Source organism: Periophthalmus magnuspinnatus, chromosome 22, assembly GCF_009829125.3.
Source record: "Periophthalmus magnuspinnatus isolate fPerMag1 chromosome 22, fPerMag1.2.pri, whole genome shotgun sequence".
Lineage (NCBI taxonomy): Eukaryota > Metazoa > Chordata > Actinopteri > Gobiiformes > Gobiidae > Periophthalmus > Periophthalmus magnuspinnatus.
Genome location: NC_047147.1, coordinates 22,064,075 through 22,085,538, shown reverse-complemented (window position 1 = coordinate 22,085,538; position 21,464 = coordinate 22,064,075). Strand labels below are relative to the sequence as shown.

General features: G+C 42.1%; 1 protein-coding gene across 2 annotated transcripts in view; it reads left to right on the top strand.

Annotated features, from left to right (window-relative positions):
- luzp1 (leucine zipper protein 1) overlaps positions 1-20,296 on the top strand; it is a 60,032-nt gene extending 39,736 nt beyond the window's left edge. Inside the window, exons 3-9 of one of the 2 annotated variants that reach the window (XM_055231081.1) lie at positions 1,122-1,257; positions 1,852-2,226; positions 3,442-5,602; positions 6,147-6,661; positions 8,055-8,204; positions 16,401-16,617; positions 17,971-20,296. In XM_055231081.1, the coding sequence (XP_055087056.1) occupies positions 2,095-2,226; positions 3,442-5,602; positions 6,147-6,661; positions 8,055-8,204; positions 16,401-16,616 (3,174 nt within the window). In that variant the 5' untranslated portion in view covers positions 1,122-1,257; positions 1,852-2,094 and the 3' untranslated portion in view covers position 16,617; positions 17,971-20,296. The remainder of the gene's footprint in view (positions 1-1,121; positions 1,258-1,851; positions 2,227-3,441; positions 5,603-6,146; positions 6,662-8,054; positions 8,205-16,400; positions 16,618-17,970) is intronic. The other variant, XM_033988411.2, reaches the window with a different exon arrangement.
- Positions 20,297-21,464: the final 1,168 nt, after the last annotated feature.

Below are 21,464 nucleotides of genomic sequence, written 5' to 3'. Positions count from 1 at the left end.
TGCTTTCTAATTGGATTATCGTCTTGAGAACCACAAACATCTTGCCCAATGTTTTTGTAAATAAGAATAAATCAGTATTACAATTGTTATCAGTAAAAACTATATTTGATTTGAACATGTCTCGGGGAAACAGATGGGACACAGACCTCTTTTGCAAAATTGTTTTCCCTCACCATTTACTCACCCAAAGTTGTATTTGGAGTGATGCAGGAATGTTCGAGCAATCTTTAACTGCTTATTTTGCTGATCAACTCATGTTTTCACCATCACCGGTACATGCCCACTGCTCTGTACTTACGTCGTTCTCCAGTTTTATATACTGAATCGGTGATACGCGCAGGATTCGGAAGTAGTCAATTTGGTACAAATGAAAATTAAAAATCCGCTCTTTGCCGTGATGACATTTATGATAATGTCAGCTCACAATGGGCATCACAGTTTTCTACTGTAGAAGTCAGCTGGCTTGTTTCTTTAAGTTGTTTTAGATATATTTTGCACATGGCACATAGATTGCACATCAATTTGAACTATATAGCAGACACATGCACAATAGTTCTTCTTTAAAATCAAAATCTTGCATACAGTTCCAGTTAAAAGTTGTTGAGTTGTCATAGGCATTCTGGCTTACCCCATTAACCTAAAACATGCACATTGCACAATAGGCTAATCTTTCAGCTAGATACTCCCGACCAAGATCCTGGCTCAAGATCTAGAGATGGGACTTGTAAAAGCTTGTTATTGTTGTCTAAATAAACCAGCACAAAAGACCTTGACTTCCTGGATTCCTTTGTTTCACCAGCGTACAGAATCTTTGCTCTTTTCTGCGGTTGAAGTGGAGGTGAACTGATGATGTGTGCAGGTCTGTCTCCCATGGGTGCTCGTGAGTGTGTGGGGTCATTATTATATGGGGGAGGGGCGGAGATTGGAAGCAGGAAGTGAAGAAAGCCACATCTAAATCATGTATGAGGTCCAAGTGAGGCCATTAGTCTAGTCACGGTACTAAAATTTTCCATTTCGATATTGACGAAAAGGCTGTGATACTCGATATGGATTTCGAGACCGTATTTATTTATTTGTTTATTTGAGTGTTTTTCTTAAATATCTTATCTTGCTTTGAGCAGGCTTGCCTCTCCACAGCTCTGATCTGTAACTTGGCCTGGTTGAGTCACCTGTTTGTCTGCATGTACATGAATGGGCTGAATGCCATTCTGTGGAACCTTCCAGTCAAAGCAACACCATCACCATCTAGTCAAGCAGGTGGCGTACAATTGACCAGAAAATTTGCATAGTGTGGCTTTAAATTGCGCTTAAATTGTGATGGCAAAGTAAACTGTAGAAATCTATTGTGTGTCATTGTGTATTTTTGTTCTTTAAATGTCCGTGCTGTAGCAGGGTCAGGCAATTATGGTGAGGTTGTGGTTGCTATGGTGATGACTTTGTACACACATGGGGGTGTAAAATATGTTCTTTCAGCAGAAGGAGGGGCAGGGTGGATGCTGAGGGGGAGGGGGCATGAGGAGAAGGACACAGATCTTAGACTGTCCCCTCTGCATCCTCTGCTCCTCTGACCCTCTCCTCTGCATCCTCTGCTCCTCTGACCCTCTCCTCTGCATCCTCTGCTCCTCTGACCCTCTTCTCTACATCCTGTGCTACATGTGATCCTCTTGAATGTCTCCATTGTGAATTGGGTTGGTTCTTCTGGGTGCTCCGGTTTCCACCATCAACTTTAAGCTTGTACATTTAGCCATTCCTCCAGCTATGTACCCCTGACCAAACCTAGCTCAACATCTGGAGATGGGTTGTTTAAGCTCAAAGTAAACTATTTAACAGTGTGTCTTCTCTCCTCTCCAGATGACCGCCCCATCGCCTGTACTCCACTCTGAGGGACCTTCGCCTCACAGCCACACCCAGTAACAGAGGAGCAGCCCAGCAACCTTCATGTGGGACGCTTCATCTCCGTAACCAGGCAACACCACCACCCCCATGTGGACCTCCCAACCGCCCCGCACCACCTAACCCACGCAACACACCCACCACCTCCACCCCGCCTCCACCCACCCGCGCACAGGCAGAGGCAGGCCAGTACAGGGCAACATGTCGGAGCATAAGGACATGACCCACCGACACCTCCGGCACAAGCTGCAGAGCCTGGGCCGGCGCCTGGACGAGCTCGAGGAGGCCACCAACAAGCTCCAGAAGGCCGAGGATGAGCTGCTCGACCTCCAGGTAACGTGGGACAATCAAAAATGTTTGATATTAAAGGAACTGCATGCAAGGTTTTGATTTTAAATTTCATGACCTGTCTTTGTTCCCACATATGAGGTAAACATGTTCAAATCAAATATAGCTTTTTCTAATAACAAATGTAATGCTGATTTATTCTTAATTACAAAAACAATGGACATGATGACCAACTTGTTAATGTTTGTTTTTTTTGTTCAAGGAAAAAAAAACCTCAAGGCTTTAGCTGAATGAGAATGAGTTTCTCTTTTGGGTTGCCAGTTTCAATGCTGAAATCCAGTTAGTTTGAACCTAAAAGGAATTGTCTGCCAATCATTAATCAGTCAGTGCCAGTGCAGCCTCTGCAGCTCAGTGAGTGAATTCTGGAGGTTCTGAGCTTTCACATGAGGCCTGTCCATAAACTGAGAATGAGAAAAAAAAAAACTTGTATGTGTCTCTATCTGCAGTATAAGGAACTGGCAACCTAGGTTCAGGTGTGATTGTGATGTAATTTCCAATATTTCCACATCCTTAAATTTTATAGTACTTCAGGGGCCTTGAAACTCACTTTAAGAACAACTGCTTTATACCTTTTTATGAGAGCATATGTGTACTTGGATGACATCTCAGAATGTAGTAAAAATGGGGAATGGTAGGACAGGCTCAAGAATTTTGCTTGGAAATTCAACACAACTTAGCAGCTTACAGAGTCTGTTTTGGGTGATTTCATAATTCCCAAACACTTTCAGTTTAAAACAAACATTGTCCATGCAAGATATGAAAAAGTCATAAAGGGAATACTCATGGATACTGATTTTACCTTGTGTTGTATCTGTTTGGCTTTTCTGAACATGCAGTTAGACATACATGCACACTCAGTGAGAGAAAATATTTGCGTATTTACTGAGTGGGACCTGCTTTCCATGGAGATGTCGTTGTTTTGCCTGAAATCCTCAGTGTGGCATTAACTTGTCTATTTTGTAACTTGCATTAGTTGGGTATCCTCCTTAAGTTCATGAGATTTCAAAGTTTAATGTGATACTGTGGAACTTTCCAGGCAAAACAATATCATCTCCATGGAGACAAGCAGGTGTGGGACTATTCACCAGAAAAGTAGCATATAGCATAGCATATTAGGAAGCTATGTTTTGTATATAGTTTTTTTTTTGCCATTGGTTAAAAAAAAAATAAAAAAAATACATGTTTGTGTTTTGTTTGTAGGACAAGATCATTCAGGCTGAGGGCAGTAACTCCACCCTCCTCAGCGATGTGGAGACTCTCCGGAAACGACTGCTGAAGATCCAGGGCAAAGATGAGGAGGTCCGTAAGGCTGAGGACCTGTGCCGGACTGTCCGCGAGAAGCTGGAGGAGGAGGAGAACCTGACCAAGGAGCTCAAAGCCGAGATCGAACGCCTTCAGAGGAGGATGGGTGACCTGGAAAAACTGGAAGAGGCTTTTGGGAAGAGCAAGTCAGACTGCAGCCAACTCTGCCTCAGCCTGAATGAGGAGAAGAACCAGACCAAGAAGCTGTCGTCTGAGCTGGAAGCACTTAAGGCCCGTGTGAAGGAAATGGAGGGTTCTGAGACTAAACTGGAAAGAGCAGAGCAAGCTTTGTCCATGGAACTTGAGAAGCTTAAAGGATTTACTCACACATTTATGAGCGATCGTAAGAAACTTTTGGAAAAGCAAAGGGAGGATGAGAAGATAATTTTAAAGTTGACAGAACAACTGGAACAGCAGAAGATCCACTTGGGGATTTCAGCGGATTCTGGCCACCCAGACTACGTAAGATCTCGTATTGAAGATGAGCTCACCTCTACCAGCATTCTCACGAGTAAGCTAGCTGCACGCAAAAAGAGTCTGGACTACTTGAAGTTGGCAGACGGGAACATGGTGAACAAAGCACAGAATGAAAAGAATAGTTTAGAGGGTCCGCAGGAGGAGGACAACAAGGTCAAAGAGCTTACATTGGAGGTGGAGAGACTGAAGAACCGTCTCAAACAGTTGGAGATTGTGGAGGAGGACTTGAAGAACTCGGAGTCTAAAAACGGGGAACTTCACGAGAAATTTCAGATAGAACGGAACCGAACGAGACAGCTTAGTGAACAAGTGGAACAACTCCGGACCCAACTGTGTGGAAAAGGGCTTGGCAATGGAAGAGCCAACAGCAAAGTTCTGGAAAATGGCAAAGCTGAGAACGAAGAGATCATCAGTAAAGTTGGATTCAGACAAGAGAAACCCAAGTGTCAAAGAGTGACAACCGTTGCCGAACCAATGTCACCCAAACATCGCAACAGGGAAATGTCTCCTCAGCATAAGCGGGAAACCAAGCTCAAGAGCCTATCTGAAGACAATTCTCCTAAAGGTAGTAGGAGACCACAAAGCCCTCTGCATAAAGTGAGGAGGACCCCGAGAAGCCCTACCGTTACATCTGATAACGGCCTGAAAGAAAGTTCATCTAGACTACCCACGTATACCTCCATGAATACCTCTCAGAAAGTGTCAGTACTGAGTCGCTACCCTCCAGCCGCTAATGACCAGAAGCCTACAAAGTCCGGCTACAAGCAGCAAGATGGAGACGCCAAGAAGGTTCGTCCAGAGAAGTTTTCAAAGTTGTATGTTGGAAGTGACAGTGAATCGAACAACTCTGACATAGTAGCAGAAGGTAACGTTAATAGTAATGTCATGTCAGAAAAAGATATAGCCTCCGATCAAGAGTCTACAGAAACCATTCAGGAGTCTGTCTCTGTATCCCTTACGTCAAGCATGTCCAAAGCCAATGGGTCCTACACGGCCTTCCGATCACATGTTTCTCAGCTGTTAGGAGCGGATCAAGGTTCAGAAGGGCATTCATCTGCATCTGAAACAGAGTCGACTGGTTCACGACCCTCGGAGCCAGAACCAATATTGGAAGCCACTACTACCACGGTGAGCAGTAGAGCACCAACTTCTAAAATCTCAAGATACACCAACGACACACACTCAGAATGTTCCTCCTCAAGAAGTTCTTTTGACGAAGAGCTCCACAACCGCACCCACCTATCCGAGGCGGCGCCTCAGGGAACTCCACAAACCCTGTCAGGTATAGAGATCCAGAGGGTGTGCAGTCCCAGGGAGGCACTGCGGTCTAAGGCGGTGATCAAACCAGCCATCGTTGAGATTGACCGCAAGGAAATGCTCATCTCAGAACCGTACGCTGCGAACGGCAAACCCAAGATCTCCACCAAGCCAGTATTGACCTCCACCAGTAAAATGACTAGCAGTATCACTATCTACCCCAATGATCCCAGCTCATCTAGGACGAGCAGCCGCAGCAGTAGCCTATCCAGTGAGCCTATGCCCACCAAGGAGCGCCACACCTCCACCAGTAACTTCCTCATCAGTATGTTTGCCTTTTATTTATAATGTAGAATGCAAATAATCTTGCAGCCGTAGTGCAGTAGTTTACAAATTGTGCTACTTCCTGTTTTGTCCTTTTATAGAACTGGTTAAATTAGGGATGGGCTGATACTTTTTTGATAGTTCTGACAACAGTACTTAGCTTTTAAGACCTATAGCGGGGCCCACAAATTTATCTTCAGTTAACGTAACAATCACATTTTTCACTTTTGTAAAAATGATAATAATATATATTTTATTGGGATATAAAATAATTAGTTACATGTTTGTGTAACATACACCCATATAACGTACCATTTCCATTTTGACTCATTGTTCAAAAAGGGCACACAGAGATGGGGAAGTGCAAAAAGAAGGATTGACATCAGAAGATACCGATATCAAACTCATCAATTTCGACCAATACTGGAACCAATATATCATCCATCCCTAGTTTAAATCTAGTTGTACTTTGAAAAATCAGCATTTTATTGAGTCCACTACAGTTGTTGCCCTGATTGTTGTTGTCTTTATATTGTCATTTCCAGGCCCCAGCAGTGACCATCACGGCAGCATCTCAATCCCGTACGAGATCTCCATCCCGAAGAGCGACCTCACCTTACGCACCAGCCTGGACCAGGACTGCGAGGAACATGAGAATTCTCCTTCTGGATCCAAACCTCACAATACTTCTACCACCACCAGCCACAGGTGCTACCAACGCAACGCCTTCAGCCTGCAGTCCACGGACAGCTCCAGTGCAGACTTTGACTCTGACGCTTGCTTTGAGACCAGCAGCAGCAGCATGGTCACAAGCTGGAGGAGAATGAGCCAGGACACTCCACCAGACATGAAGAATGTGACTGTGAGGAGCACCTGGAAGAACAGGGGGTCAGGGCTAGCGGAAGAGGGCGGAGCTGGGAGAGCAAAGGGCGGCGTCAGAGGCATGGCGGATGGCGGATCGGAGGACGAAACCGAAGTAGCGACGTGGAGGGCGTACCGGGCAACTACTGTGGATACGGAGGACACGACACAGAGGATGGGCAAGCCTTCTCCTGCCGAGGTGAGAGAAGAAAGATGCTTAAAGCTGCGGTAGCCAGTAAAATTTGTGTTTTCTTCCAAAGAGTATATTGTAAAATACATCTGTCTGTAGCTAATAATAAAGCATTTTTATTTCTCATGAAACCGGAAGTAATACTGCATTCGTGTGGTCAGGGAACACGCTTCCACACCTGATGTCAGCTGCAGTGTGGAGATAGATGTAAATTATCTCGTGTCAGTTTTTCGTAAATGTTTGGTCTGCCATTTATCTCTATCATAAGAGCAACAGATTTGCACAAGAAAGACTACACATTAGTTACTATTTAATTAATTAAAAAGGGGGAATTGTGCACAGCTATTTTCTACCATGTTATAATGTTGTTCCCTCATCAAAAACATGCCTGAAGAGGTTTAAAATGCCATCCATGCACGTTTGAGTATTTCAGCCGAGTATTCTCTCTGAGGCTCTATTCAAACCGTCCTTATGGTTAGCTGTAAGATTCTGTACAAGGCTCCGCCCACAGGCCTACGTCATCCATGCTGCCACACGACAAGTCTCCATAAATATACAAAAACATGATACAAAACTGTACACAGTAACTTGACAAACCTGATGCGATGTGCAATAGTTTCATTAGTGGGATGCAGCTGATTGTGTTGTGATGTCACTGTGAAGGGGGAATGACTTAGCACAGAGAGCAAAGGGAGGGGAAACTCAGAGCGTCAAAAATGAAGTGAAACTTATAAAACATGTTAATATGTTGTTTTTGCCAAATACAGCATTTTCAAAACAGTAACATGGTGATCTAAGCATGTTAGGTGTTAGCAGTTTCCTCATAGAAATAAAATACCCCCCTTTGTTGTTGTTAACTTTTGACAAAGACAACAACAAATCTTACTGGTTAGCTCTATTAAATGCTGTTAAAGAGCAGATGAAGGAAGGAGTGGGAAGTGGGAAGAAGTGGGAATTTTGACTTATCACCTCAGAAACTTGAGCACCTGAGGACCACATGGATACAGTATAAGTGCTGGAAGCAGCTCTCTGATTCCCTGCACTTGGGCGGTCCACCTCAGTTTTAACAATGTGCCAAAGGGTTTGTGAGAGTTAGACAGACTTAAATACTTACTTTTTCCTTCTACTGTGTGAAAATCAGGTGCCCCAGCTTTAAAACAGATTTATTATGCTAAACTGTTTTTTTTAACCACATTAAAATAATGCCTCCTAATAAAAATATTACTTAAATAAATGACTTTATGTTTCTGTTTCTGAATATGCTGATCATCTATGAAATAAAATGTTAACTTTCTGAAGTATTTTGTTTCATCATTAAAGCTACCACCTGCCTGTTTGCATGGAGATACATCAGTTAAAGTCATATTGTGAAACATTTAAGGTCGTCTCTTCTGTGTGTTAGATGTACATGCGGAGGATCAACCATACTAAAGACCCAGAAGACCCAGCAGGGACCCGCAGAGCCAAGCACTCCCAGAGCTCAGAGTCCTCCCTGGGCCGGAGCATCCCCCACGCCCCTGTCACTGCTCAGTCCTGGGGCAGACCGCACACGGTAAGGAGCTCATGCATGATACTGCTACCAGGGAGGGTCTGAAATAGATTTTTTTGAGCCAATACCGATACCTGATATTTGTCTTGTTGCTGTGGGTGATTACCAATATGCGCAAAGCTTTATTTGAACACTTTAGAGAGAAGAAATAACAGCGCAAAACATACAGTCTCTTAAAAGTTTGTGGTGAAAAAGGGCTTTGGGAAAAGAAATGTAAATCGGCCCTACATATCGGCCTTAAAATATCAACAGAGTCTATTAGCCATCAGTTTCTCTGGTCTCTAAACAATCAGGATCGACTTCAGCCAGGAGAAAACCCTTATCGGTCAGTCTCTATTTCCGAGTGCTATACACAAATCTGGTGTGAGCTGGTTACAATCTGGAAAGACCCAGGAGTGTACAAAGACTGAATAAAATATTGGTGCTGATTTTTTTTTTTTTTTTTTTTAAATGATTTAGCCCTATTTCCTGGTTGACTTTCAGCTCTTGCAGATGAAATGAATTATAGTTGGACGCACACTCTTGTCCAGCCTGTGAATCTATGGACAAAACGCTGAGTAAGCATTCTCTTTATTAAGTTCTGTACCAAGAAAACTGCTATCTACTCCAAACGTGGGCCAAACGCTACAATGCCGACTAGTGCTAAGCTAAGCTCTGGCGTTCTCTTTAATGCTAGGCTGGCCCACTGGATGCTTAGAGCAGCAGTTTTATTCCTCTTCTGCCCAAAAGCACAGAGGGAGCAGGGTGGGGCTGCAGTGGAGAATGGGGCAGAAGAATGCATTAACAGACCTCAAGAAAGTAAAAAATAGACTCTGCACACTCTACTGCCCAGGGATATACGAGGCCAAATAACTATATGACTGTATGTATAGATATTAAATGTTTTATCAGAGTTTTAAAACAACTTGTGGCTTTCTTTGTTGGCGGGTTGGATGATATTGAATAAAAATCTGAAAAATATCACTTTATACACTTGTTTGAAAGATTACAAAGAAACTACAGAATAAAGGCTGGAGTTCTAACAAAGGATACATTTATTTACATCAGTACAGGACCCAGCACCCAGAGACATGAACCCCCAAGACACTGTGATAGTGTCCAATCTGGCCATTCTTCTGTTGTAGGGAGTATTATACCACTGATGATGCAGTGCTGTAGCTCACTACCAGCTCAGTGATGCATACTGAGCTGGTAGTGAGCGCCCTCAGAACAGCTCTGTTTTTACACCTTTTTAAATAGCTTATTATAGGCAATAAACATCTATTTTGTATATATTCAACTATATGTAGGGGTGGACCATATACCAAATGAATTAATATCACAATTTTCTTCAGTCTGTCAGAGTCGGTTTTATTTTAAGAATGATTCATGTAGACGTGGCATCTTTATATTGCTGTGGAGAGGTAACTAAAGGCATGTTCTGAAAGTTCACACTTCATTGCAATTGGTTGAATCCACCTGTCACATGATGAGGTTGACCATTAGGAGGATCCTCGACTTGGGGGTAAAAAGTGTCTGTTAGTACAGAGCTGTAGAAAATGCAGTAGAAAATGAGTGAACTACGATGTGACGATTTTATCAAAATAGTACATCCATATCACCATAGTATTCAGCCCTAATCTGTATGTTTCAATGCTGAAATCCAGTTGTTTTTAACTTAAATGCCTCTCTGTGATCTGAATGGTCACTCCCTAAACCCCAGCACCTGCAGCCAATCATGAATCAGTGCTAGTGCAGCCTCTGCAGCTCAGTGAGCGGATTCTGGAGGTTCTGAACGTTCACATGAGGAAAACTTGTTTGTGTCCTCTATCTGCAGGTTGTACTTTTGGGCACGTCAGCATCACTATTGCAGATATAAGTTAACATGTATTAAGTATATATAAAACAACAGGTCAGATTTTTACATAAAACTTCCTGTAGAGTGCGCTATTAGGACGGCAGCTGCCCCTCAAGATTACGGTGAAAAGTAAAAAGTTGAAGTGTGAATGCATTCTTAAATCCCCCTTAAACTTAATAAATTAAAGCGAGACTGCGTAACATTTTGGACCAGCCACCACCAGGGCAAGTTATGAGCCTGGTCTAGAAAAAGCAAGCCTGCTATTCATAATAAGGATGCATTTTCAAGGTATTTTTAAGTAATAAAAACATCCATAGTGAAATACAGCTTTTGTTATAGCTTTGTGTTTTTGGGGGGGATTTAATTTGGTGTTTATTTGTGTCTAGACAGATGGAAATAGCCCATTTAATTCTTCACATCACAAAAGATTAATGATTTGTGGAGCTTGCCAATAATTCGTCTTCTATTTCGGTCTGAATAAAACTTGGTGCATGTCAGGTATGTGCTGACAGTTTGATGAAGTAGTCAGTAGTATGGTAGGATGTTTATGCGTGATTGCCACGGAGACAGACGCACACATGCTAGCTGCTTTAGCGTCAGTCATCACATAGGGTCATTAATAATCCAGCTCTACTTTATCTGTAGCCCTTTATGTTCACAGATACTTGTATGCCAAACACGGAGGAGGCAGAATTCACAAGTACACCGTAAGAAATACCAACTATGCTTAATATGTCCGAGCTACACCATTCCTCATAGGACCATATTTTATTACAAAATCTATGGTTAATGCGAGATCTGTATTTTATTTAAAAGGTCTTTTTTTCTTTTTTTTTGGAAACACCAATTCAGACCAAAAAAAGCCAGTAACATTCAAACAATCTTTCGTGCATGTGTTGAAGTAGTTTTGTTGTCAAATGTCATATGCATCCTGGAGCTTTAGATCAATACTTAATCTACAGACTGATTGCTCTGGTCTTGAAGCAGGGTACAGCACCTTTAACATCCAGCCCTGACAGAGGTTTTTTGCGATGGTAAAGCTAACAACAACAAGCATGCCTGATTATCTTACAATAAAATGCTTTATATTCAGTTGCAAACAGAAGACAGTGGAAATATTTTGACCTCAGGAACTGCTTATACAATATATTTGTACTGGGGCAAGACCGTTTTTGCTCAAATACATGGAAAAAGTCAAATTCAGACAGAAGTTTCATAGACAGAAAGGCACTATGAGCTATTTAAGGACAACACATATATAGAAAATATTCAACATGTTTTTGGAAAATGTTCACCAAACCTAGATTATTGCACATGACAGGTTAATAATAATGCATTGGATTTATTTAGCGTCTTTCAAGACACCCTTTACAGTGCAGTATTCATTCACTCCACATGCGGTGGTGGTAAATTACTATTGAAGTGAGGCTGCCAATCTGCACCATCAGCCCCTCTGCCCACCACTAATCACACCACATTCATAGTAAGCAATGGGGGTGAAGTGTGTTGCCTAAGGACACAACAATGATTTCCAATAGAGCCACTGGCACCTGGTATTCCCAGCGGTCTTCCATCCAAGTACAAACTTCGAGATCAGGCTTTGAGAAACCTGTACTGCCATAAGGTTGTGTTGCCAAAATATTCATATAAATCTGAATATTGTGCTGTAAAGTGAATTATTTTCGAGGGTTTCTTGAAAAAGAGATGGTGTAACTCAAGGGGCCATCCACAATAAATGAATAAATAAAACAAATACAACTTTACAACCTTTTTTTTTTTTTTTTTTTTTTTAAATATACTGCCTCACTTGCAAACTAACTTATGATCATACCCAGGATTAAAACATGACCAGACCAAATATTAACCAAGGCTGTACTAGTTTTAAAATGCAATTAAACCAGATCTAAAGTAGGACTAATCCCCACACATTTAAGCGTAATGCCTCACCCATAGAGTATAATCAAATTCTACCATATGAATTTGTCCTATTTCCACACTTTGCCAATAATCAGTGGACATTTCGGATGAGGCCGTCCCTTTAAGCCCCTGCAGCGGTGTATTGATTATGTGTCTGTTTTTAGTGTCTGACGTCGATATTGTCATTTGTGCTGGTCAATAGGAGTCTTTGATCAGATAATGAAGGATCACAGTTGTAATAAGTGCCAATATCCAATGTTTCTGATCGCATCTAAGCGTCTAATGAAGGTGGTATTGGACAGGAGGACTGTGGGGTCACACTGTTACATTAAAGAAGACAGTGTGCTTTTTTATTATTATGTTATCCATATCTAGCCAGGTGAGCGAAGGGGCATCTAGGGTCACTTACCTGAGGAAAAGTTGTGGTTTCAGTCATTAAAACATTTGTGTTTCTTGCAGCGCTCCTTCAGATATGATTTAACTTGGCTCAATCCTTTGAAAATACCAGTTTGTGCATTATTTAATTTTGATTTTGATTCATACATGGACTTCCAATTATAAATCAGATATTACTTCCAGACAGTTACTTACAATTACTTTACCCACCTGTCTGCGCCTGTGATGGATAGAGTACTGAAAATGTGTACTTGGTCAAAAGTACAGTTACATTTTGTTCTCAATTACTATTACTACTGCCAAATTACATGAACTTCAAATAAAAAATGAGATGTAACCTCCAGACAGTTACTCATACAGTTATTTACTTGAGTAGTTGTCTCCCCAAATATTTTTTTAATTGCTCTGTCTACTTGAACGTGTGCTCATGTGTATTGTTTTGAAGTAACTTTACTCTCTACTTTACCCCCCCTTTGATTGTACCTTGGGTTGGTCCTGCTCAAAACCTAACTCGGAATTCAGACAGCCACATGTTCACTCTTCTAAACTCCACAAACCCGATCCAAAATGAAAATAAACTCAACATAGTGAGAGTTGGACGACCTAGCATTTCCTCAAACACACATGGCGGCTTCGGGCTTGTATAATGTCAGCTTTCAGACCATAATGAGTGACTGCTGCCTGGACTTTCCACGGCATTCGGCTAATTGCTTTTAATGGGGCCGTGCTGAGCTGCTCGTTTTCGGTCTCCACGGCGACAGGCAGGAAATCAGTCACCGGCTAAATCTGCCAAAGGGGCGTGACTGCTGAGGTCACTTCCTGTTGCAGAGCTGGAGGAAGCGTGCCATGTTGTCCTTTTATGGTAAGGCTGGGTAAAGCTGGAATTCTCCAAAGAGGTGGTTTAGGAGTGTGGAGGATTGACATGATGATGTAATGAGCTAAGTTGGCAACTATGAAGATGTTATAATTTAGTTTTTAACCACAACATTATGAGCAGCAAGAAAGTTCCAATTATAATTCCCGTTCCAAATGTGGGTGAAGTTTTGGGATTATTTAATTAAAGGAACTGTATGCAGCCTACTTACTTACTGTGAAAAAGCTACTGTAATCATAACTGAGCCTGTGTTGCCAGAGCTTTAACCTGCAGATAGACACACGTACAAGTTTTTCTCATTGTCTGTATATGGACAGGCCTCGTGTGAAAGCTCAGAACCTCCAGAATGAACTCGTTGAGCTGCAAAGGCTGCACTAGCACTAATTCATGATTGGCTGCAGGTGCTGGGGTTTAAGTAGTGACCGTTCAGATCAGAGAGAGGCATTTTAGGTTTCAACCAACTGGATTTCATTTTTGAAACTGGCAACACAAATGAGAGACTCATGTGAGGTTCATTCTGCTTTCTCATTAGATAATCGTCTTGAGAACCAAAACACCAAATTATAAGCTATATTTGATTTCAACATGTTTATCTTGTATCTGGGGACAGAGATGGAATTTAAAATCAAAATCCTACATACAGCCCCTTTAAAGAATCCTTTCTGTGTGGAGCTTGTGTGTTCTCCTTGTGTCTGGATGGGTTTCCTCTAGCACTTACAACTATAACTTTCAGGGATATTATACCTTTGCCTGGAATATTCCACAGCATGGCATTAAACTGATGTTTTTTTTTTGCCAGAAAAACATTCTTGGAAAATAAGTGTTCTTTCTGCCTCCTTGAAGATGGATATGTTTAACGCTATACTGTGGAATATTCCAGGCAAAACAATACCGTTTCCATGGAGAAAACCAGAACTGAAGAAGCGGCTTGGATTAGCAGCAAAACGTCTTCACTCCTGCAACGATTTGTCCAGTTGACAGATTTAAATTTTCGCTATCCACAGACAAAATTTACATAGTTTGCCTTTAATGACCTCAGATTTTTCAAGTCAAGCGCCCCCTACAGAACAGTGGCCCTCACAGCCCCACGCCTCGCTCTGATGATGTGTTTATGAGGCGTAATGGTACAAATCTTCTGCTGGTGCAGTTCTCAGCTCTGTGCCTGCTGTTTTATCGCTCCACTTAAAAACAAACACGGGCAGGAGGGGGCGTGGCTTCAGTTCAGAATGTTAGTCTGGGTTCATCCACTTCTAAACAAAAACGCAACATGAAAACGACTTCATGCAAAAACTGGAACTGGTTTTACGGGTCATATTATGCTATTTTCTGATTTATTTATTTATTTGATTGGGCTAATGAACAGATGTGATAAAATATGAATGTAAACGCACCGGATTATAGCCAAAGGGTAATTTCCATCCGTTGTCCCATGTTGTTGATCTGTGTTATAATGCTGTTTCCTCATCACAAATATGCCGGGAGTTATGTTTTGTTTCATTCACACATGTTTAACACACGCTCCTTGCAACAGAAAACACCCTGTTCCACTTTGTGATGTCATCTGGTAATGGAAGTGCTCCACTGTGTTTTTAAACTCCATACACCTTCACTAGAATCATTTGGACAATTTAACAAAAGGTAAAAAGTAGCTGTTAACTTAAAAACTACCACCACATGACATCACAAGGTGGAACAGAGCATTTTGAGCTTTTCAGATGTAGACAAACTAATAATAAAGGATTATTCAAATGTGTGAATGAAACAAAACACAACTCCAAGTATGTTTTTAACAACATTTTAACATGGCTTAAAGAGGGGACATTTTACTTCTATGGGGAATTAACTGCTATCACATAACCTATTTGGATCACTGTTACCTTTTATTGTTTTGAAGATACAAAATTTGCCAAAAACAACATATTAACTTGTTTTATACATTTCACTTTCATATTGACACTGAATCAAATGTCACTCTCCCTTCACGGCGCTATCACATTACAATCAGCGTGCATTCCACTAATGAAAGTCTTGCACATGGTACCAGGCTTGTAAAGCTTTAGCGTATTGTTTTGTATCCTGCTTTTGTATATTTATGGAAAATTGTCGTTTGGGAGCATGGGTGACGTAGGCTTGTGGGTGGAGAAATGGACCAATCTTACAGCTAACCATAAGGTGAAACCTCTTTAAGCATGTTTTTGATGCGGGACCAACGTTATAACATCGAAATAAAATAGATTTTGCATAATTCTTCCTCTTTAAAATTCACTATTTTCGTAATATAGTACCTTTTAAATCAAGCTCGATTTGGAATCTATTTTATCTCCTTTATATATTCTTTTCTTTTTTACATCGTACTCCATAGTCCCTGATCGGGTTGCGCTGTAGTGGTCCAAGCCGTGCTGGTTCATGTCAGGCCACTTGTTCCCCTCACAAAGGCTGTTTGAGTGCTCTCCCCTCAGCCGTGTCCGCACTGGGCCACGCCAAGCCGGAGTTTCACGCTTCATTCACGCACATTCGGAGCGCTCCCAAACTCACCGCTACTATCTGCGATCGTGTACAAGTTCCATCCAGAAAAGTCGTCCAAAATGTTCCGAGTCTCTGTGGCAGTTTGACAGGAATGAGTCCATATGAAAAGCAGCTGGTCTAGTCTTACAGGGGACTGGTGTTTCAGGGACAAGGCCAAAAATCTGCCTGAGTCTAGAGGTAGTGCTGGAGGTCTACAGAGAGAAATACGCTAATCTCAATGTGGACTGACATAATCTGAGGCTGTTTGAACACGGAGGGAAGGGAGGGGTAGTATGCACGAGGGTCCTTTACAGGTGGAGGGAGCATGCATGGGAGGAGGGGGAGAGAGCGTGCACGAGGAGAGGGAGTGTGAAGATTTTGAACTATGCAGGATTTGCAACGTGAAGCCTTCAAATGAAACTAGAGAATTTTGAACAATCGTGCACTATTATGATTACTATAATCATATCATTACTAGTGTGCTTCAGTTTATAATTTATACTCACAACAAGGTCTAAGTTATTACATCAGCATTAGTTGTGATACCAGACGTGTATAAAAAAAATAACACTCAGAATAATGCACAGTACCTGCACAAACCTAGATCTGTAACTATAGATGTTCATTTTGTATCTGCACATTCAATAAATAATAAAACTGTCTCTTTCAGCCTGCTGATGCACCCGAGGCCAGTGTGAGCGCCAGCCACAGCCCGGCCACCTGGAGACGACCTCTCCCCAGCACTGATGCACCTCCCCTGGGCAGCTCCAAGACGCCAGGGGCCCCCTCCTCCAGAGCTGAGCTGTGGGCCAGAGGTCAAGGATCAGGGGCCCGCACAGATGGGAGGGCCCGGCCCTGGAGCCAACGGCACACTGAGCATCATTGAGGTTGGTACTACTGACAGACTGCTTTAGACTGGATTTCAGGTGGTGCACAACATGACAACGTAATGTGGTGTTTTATTTAACTGACCAAACACATTCAGCAAAGTTATCAAAGTCCAAATGTGCCTCAAAGCTGCACAAGTGATATGAAGTTTAAGGATCATTTAAAGGTCCTATATTTTGCTAAATTGACACCTGTAAGCTTTAAGCCATGTTATAATGTTATCTCATCAAAAACATACCTGGAGTTGTGTCTTGTCTCATTCACACATTGATTATTCCTTTATTATTAGTCTGTTTATATCTCCAAAGCTTAAAATGCTCTGTTCCATCTTGTGATTACAAAACTAAATATGTGCAGGTGCCATAGGATAAAATCTGTATAAACATCAGTCAGATCTGACACCTTTAAACCATAGTATGTAACATTTTAGCCAAAAATAGACTAAAATATATCCATCTCCACAAACCTGACTCTCATTTCCTGTGGCCTCAGTTATCAGCCACAGCAGCAGGCCAAATATCGGACGTCGGTATCGGCCCATCCCGACGTGCCACCTCCAGAAAGATACATACTCTACCTTTTTTCGATCACTACTACTGTATTTCCTAGTAGAGTAAAATGGTTTGAAAGTCCCAGTATTCGTCTGACACACGGTCTGTTCCTTCCTCTGGACACTACAGAGTTCTTCAGACTGGATTAAAGCACTGCGGGTTATTTACTGCACAAAGCTACTCCTCTGTGAGCCAGCAGCGCTCTCAGCATTTAAGGCCTCACTCTGTCCAGTCGACACAAGCAGTATGCAGCTAACGCCTAATGAACACACAGCATGCTTTTGAGGGGATTCCAGGTAAAGCAAACCTCCATGTTGACAAGGAAGTGGAAGACCCGCCACCAGAAAACTTACATAGCATATCTTTAAGCAGTTAGCGGTTTGTCATATATTTCACAAAACTGACTCTTGTGAGCTTTAGGCCGTATTATACTGTTGATACATCATCAAAAACATACGTGGAGTTGTTTTTTGTTTCATTCACACGTTAGTCTGTCTACTTCTCCAAAGCTCAAAATGCTCTGTTACACCTTGTGATGTCATGTAGTGGTAGTTTTCAAGTTAACAGCTCCTTTTACCTTTAAGTCAGTAGAGATTGGTAATCCCAGAGCTGAAATTATCCTAATGATTCTAATGAAGTTGTATGGAGTTTAAAAACACAGTGGGGCACTTCCTGTATTGCCACATGACATCACACCACAAGAATGCATCATACATGTTGTTTAAACCTGATGGACATTTGGAAGCACAAACAGATAATATTACTACATTCCTTATAGCCATATTTTGTTTTCTCTTTCAGATCTCTATCCGTTCCTCTGTGGTAGAACATTGATCAACACGACTGTCTACACTCTCCTAATCTCCAGACATCTCCTCCTGGCCTGACCTGGACTTTGGAGCTGGACTTTGGAGCTGGACTTTGGACCTGCTCTCTAGACTTGAACAGTGAAGTGCCTCAGGACTGGCTCTGTCTCCTCTTCTGCTCTGTGGATGTATCATAATGTAACTCCAGACTGACAAGGGAGAGGCGGCACGCTCAACAATGCAAAATACACATCTGTACTCAAGCTCAAATCACTTGCATTCAGAATATTAGATTATTATTTATTTTCAAATTAGGTCTAGTTTTATTTTATTTCTTTCACTGTGTATATACAAAAAAGTGAAATTATCTCACCATACAGTTGGCTACATGTTCTTGTTTTAAGCCGAACTCTTATGCTGGGAAATAAAAATTATTATTACATCATGCAGATTTAACTTTGAACCACAGACTTTATATAGAAGTGGACTAAGGGACGCCATACTCTTCCAAGCCAGTCGAAGCGGGCCGTTATAGCAGCTAGTTTGCAGCCAAGCTCCATATTTGGAATTCCAAGTGCATGTTTCTGAAAAGGGCATGTACAGTCAACAACCTCGCTCCTGATTGGGTCTTTGGTTGCTATGATACTCGTGCTTGGAACTCCAAATATGGAACTTGGGTCCAAATTCACCTCTATAACTGCAAGCCTAACTGCTTCATTTGACTGGAGCCGAACACTATGGGGGATGTCATACTCCCTCTGTCCAACTTCTATATACAGTCTATGGTCCACACCGCTGGTTTGGCAGGAGGTGGGTGCTTAGCAACAAGGCGCAATTCATGGGTTTCAGATAAACAATTCCTTCCTGATTTGAAGGACTATGCGAGGACCTTTCCCCATTCATAAGACATTATATTTTGATTTAAATTATGTAACTGCTCCCATGCTATTTGTGGCTGTAGGCTAACTATGTCCACTTACATACAGTCTATGGTTTTGTCACAACTACTTAAATCAAGATTAATACTCTGAATACAAGTTATTTGACCTCATTTCCGTATGTCATTTTGCAGTGAAGATATTACAAAATCAGACTTGTGTTTTATGCTGAGAATCGGACCACTCGCCTTTACCCGCTCTAAAGGATGTCGGATGTGACCAAAAACTGCTCCCCGATCATGTTTACTTCGGAACATTTGAAAGGAAATGGATTTTTATTTTTCCTGGACGTCTCATGTGCATATTTTAATCTCTTTTAACAGTGTGGATAGTTCTGCAGACTGGATGTATTTGAATGTTGGGGAGATGTTTGCATGTTCCTGATGGAGAGCACTTATGGAGGACAGCGCATGCGCCTGGAGCTGTGGACAGATTTTAAAAGTATCTGGACAATCATCCATGTTCTCCCATAACTGCTGGTTTTATTTTTCTACTGTTGTTTTCATGTACAGATACTACACTGCAAAATATCTACAGGAGTTGGAATGACTTGGATTCACGATTTCTCTGGATTCGAAGAGTTGAGACGAGTGAATGGATTCAGGATTTTGGCATGGTAGATTTTTTTTTATTTTTTTTTGTGCCAAAGGAACAATATTCTCTTGTTATTCCAAGTGGAAAGATGTAGTATAATGACACCAGCCAGCAATATCTTAAAACAAGTAAAGTAAATAGAACTAGTCAAAACTACTTAAAATGGGATTAATTTAAGTTATTTTAACTCCTGTAAGTGTTATTTTAGCAATGTAGCTTGCACCAATCAAACTGCAATGTATAAAAAGCTTCTGCTTCCTGGTGCTGTGCCTCCTCACTCAGAAACTGAGGAGAACCTGACGGACTGTGGAGCTGCAGTTGCTCAGGGTGATGGAGTTGCTGCTACAGTTGTCCTGGGCTATGAGGCATCTACTGCAGCTGCTCTGGGCCAAAGGGTTTCTGCTGCAGTTGCCTTGGGCGATAGGGTAGGGTGTTGCTATAGTTGCTCTAGGCAACGGCATTGCTTCTGTGGTTGCTCTGAGCACGGGGGTGGCAACTGTAGTTGCCCTCGGCAACGGGGCTGCTGCTGTAGTTGCCCGGGACGACAGGGTGGCTGCTGTAGTTGTTCCGGGCAATAGGGTGGCTGCGCTAGATGCCCTGGGTGACACGGTTGCTCCGGGCAACGGGGTGGCGACTGTAGTTGCCCTGGGTGACAGGGTTGCTGCTGTAGTTGCCCAGGGCAACAGGGGTTGTTGCTGAGGCTTGTATCTGACGGGGTTCGCCGTGCGAATCTGCATCGTGTTTCTATAAAGGTGTATTATTTTATTAGAGCATTAAATATATCGACCTAATTGTTTGGATGTGTCTTTCATTTCTTCTGCAGAACATTCCAGGTCTTGTGTCCCAAGAGCCTCTAAACAGTCATAAAAGTCTGATACATAAACAAACATGCAGGGATACCTAACATGCTCCTAATGCCTCACCACACACCAGCTATGCTTGTCCTGCAGTGGACTGAGCAACGTGTCCAGCTTCCACTCTATCGTCACCATAGTCTGAAATATTAATGCACAACATCTGGTGTTTTCAAAGGATAGACCCAAAAATTTAAGTCATATTTGAAGGGGCGCTGCAAGAAACACACATTCATTTCATATTGTCAACATAAAGCTTTTGTCATTTGTTGACTTACTCACAGTGGGAAGAGGAACCACAACGTTTACTCAAGTAATTGTTACACTGCACAATATATTGCTCATGTAGGAGTGAAAGTATGCTGTTACAAAAGTACTAGAAAATGAGTACTACTCACTTCTGTCATCTATTCATTTTTATTCATGCCCCATTTGTATGTCCACAGCCAGATTTACCCACAAGTCCCTATGGTTTTGTTTCTGCAGTTCCCAGTTACCATTTCCGCACTAAGCCCTCGTCCTTATTCTACTATCCTTTTGAATTTTTTAAAGATTCTATGGGGATTGTGTAAAGTTTTACTGAGGTCCTGTCAGTGAAGTGATGGGCAGCTCCCTTGGCGGCTCTGAGGTCAAAGGTCACGGGCGCCATGGCTGCTCCCGACACGGATCTGGTATGTGCATTCTGAGCTAGCACGGATGTCCACTTGTGCTAGTTCTGGACGTGCTCAGATCACTTAGAATGTCAGGGCCGTTTTAGATCGGAAGTGGGTGAAGTAGGCCCCAGGTGCACCCCCTGACCCCCGACAGTGTCCCGTTCTGGGGGTCGGGTTTCCCACCGCCCCTCTGTCCAAGTGTGAAGGCCAAGAATAGACCTATAGTGCTAGCAAGCTACATATTCTGCTATTAGATTTTTTAAGCAATTTTATATTTCTCATTAAAACAATTTCAGAAGTTGTGCTTGATTTTCTCTCAATGACTGAATAAGATGAAAAATTAGGACTGTTGCCATAGCAATTAACAATATTAAGTTGGGGGGAAAGTAGCCTAATTAAATATACTCACATTATTGTAATTGAGTCGATTTTGGGGGATAATTTCACTTT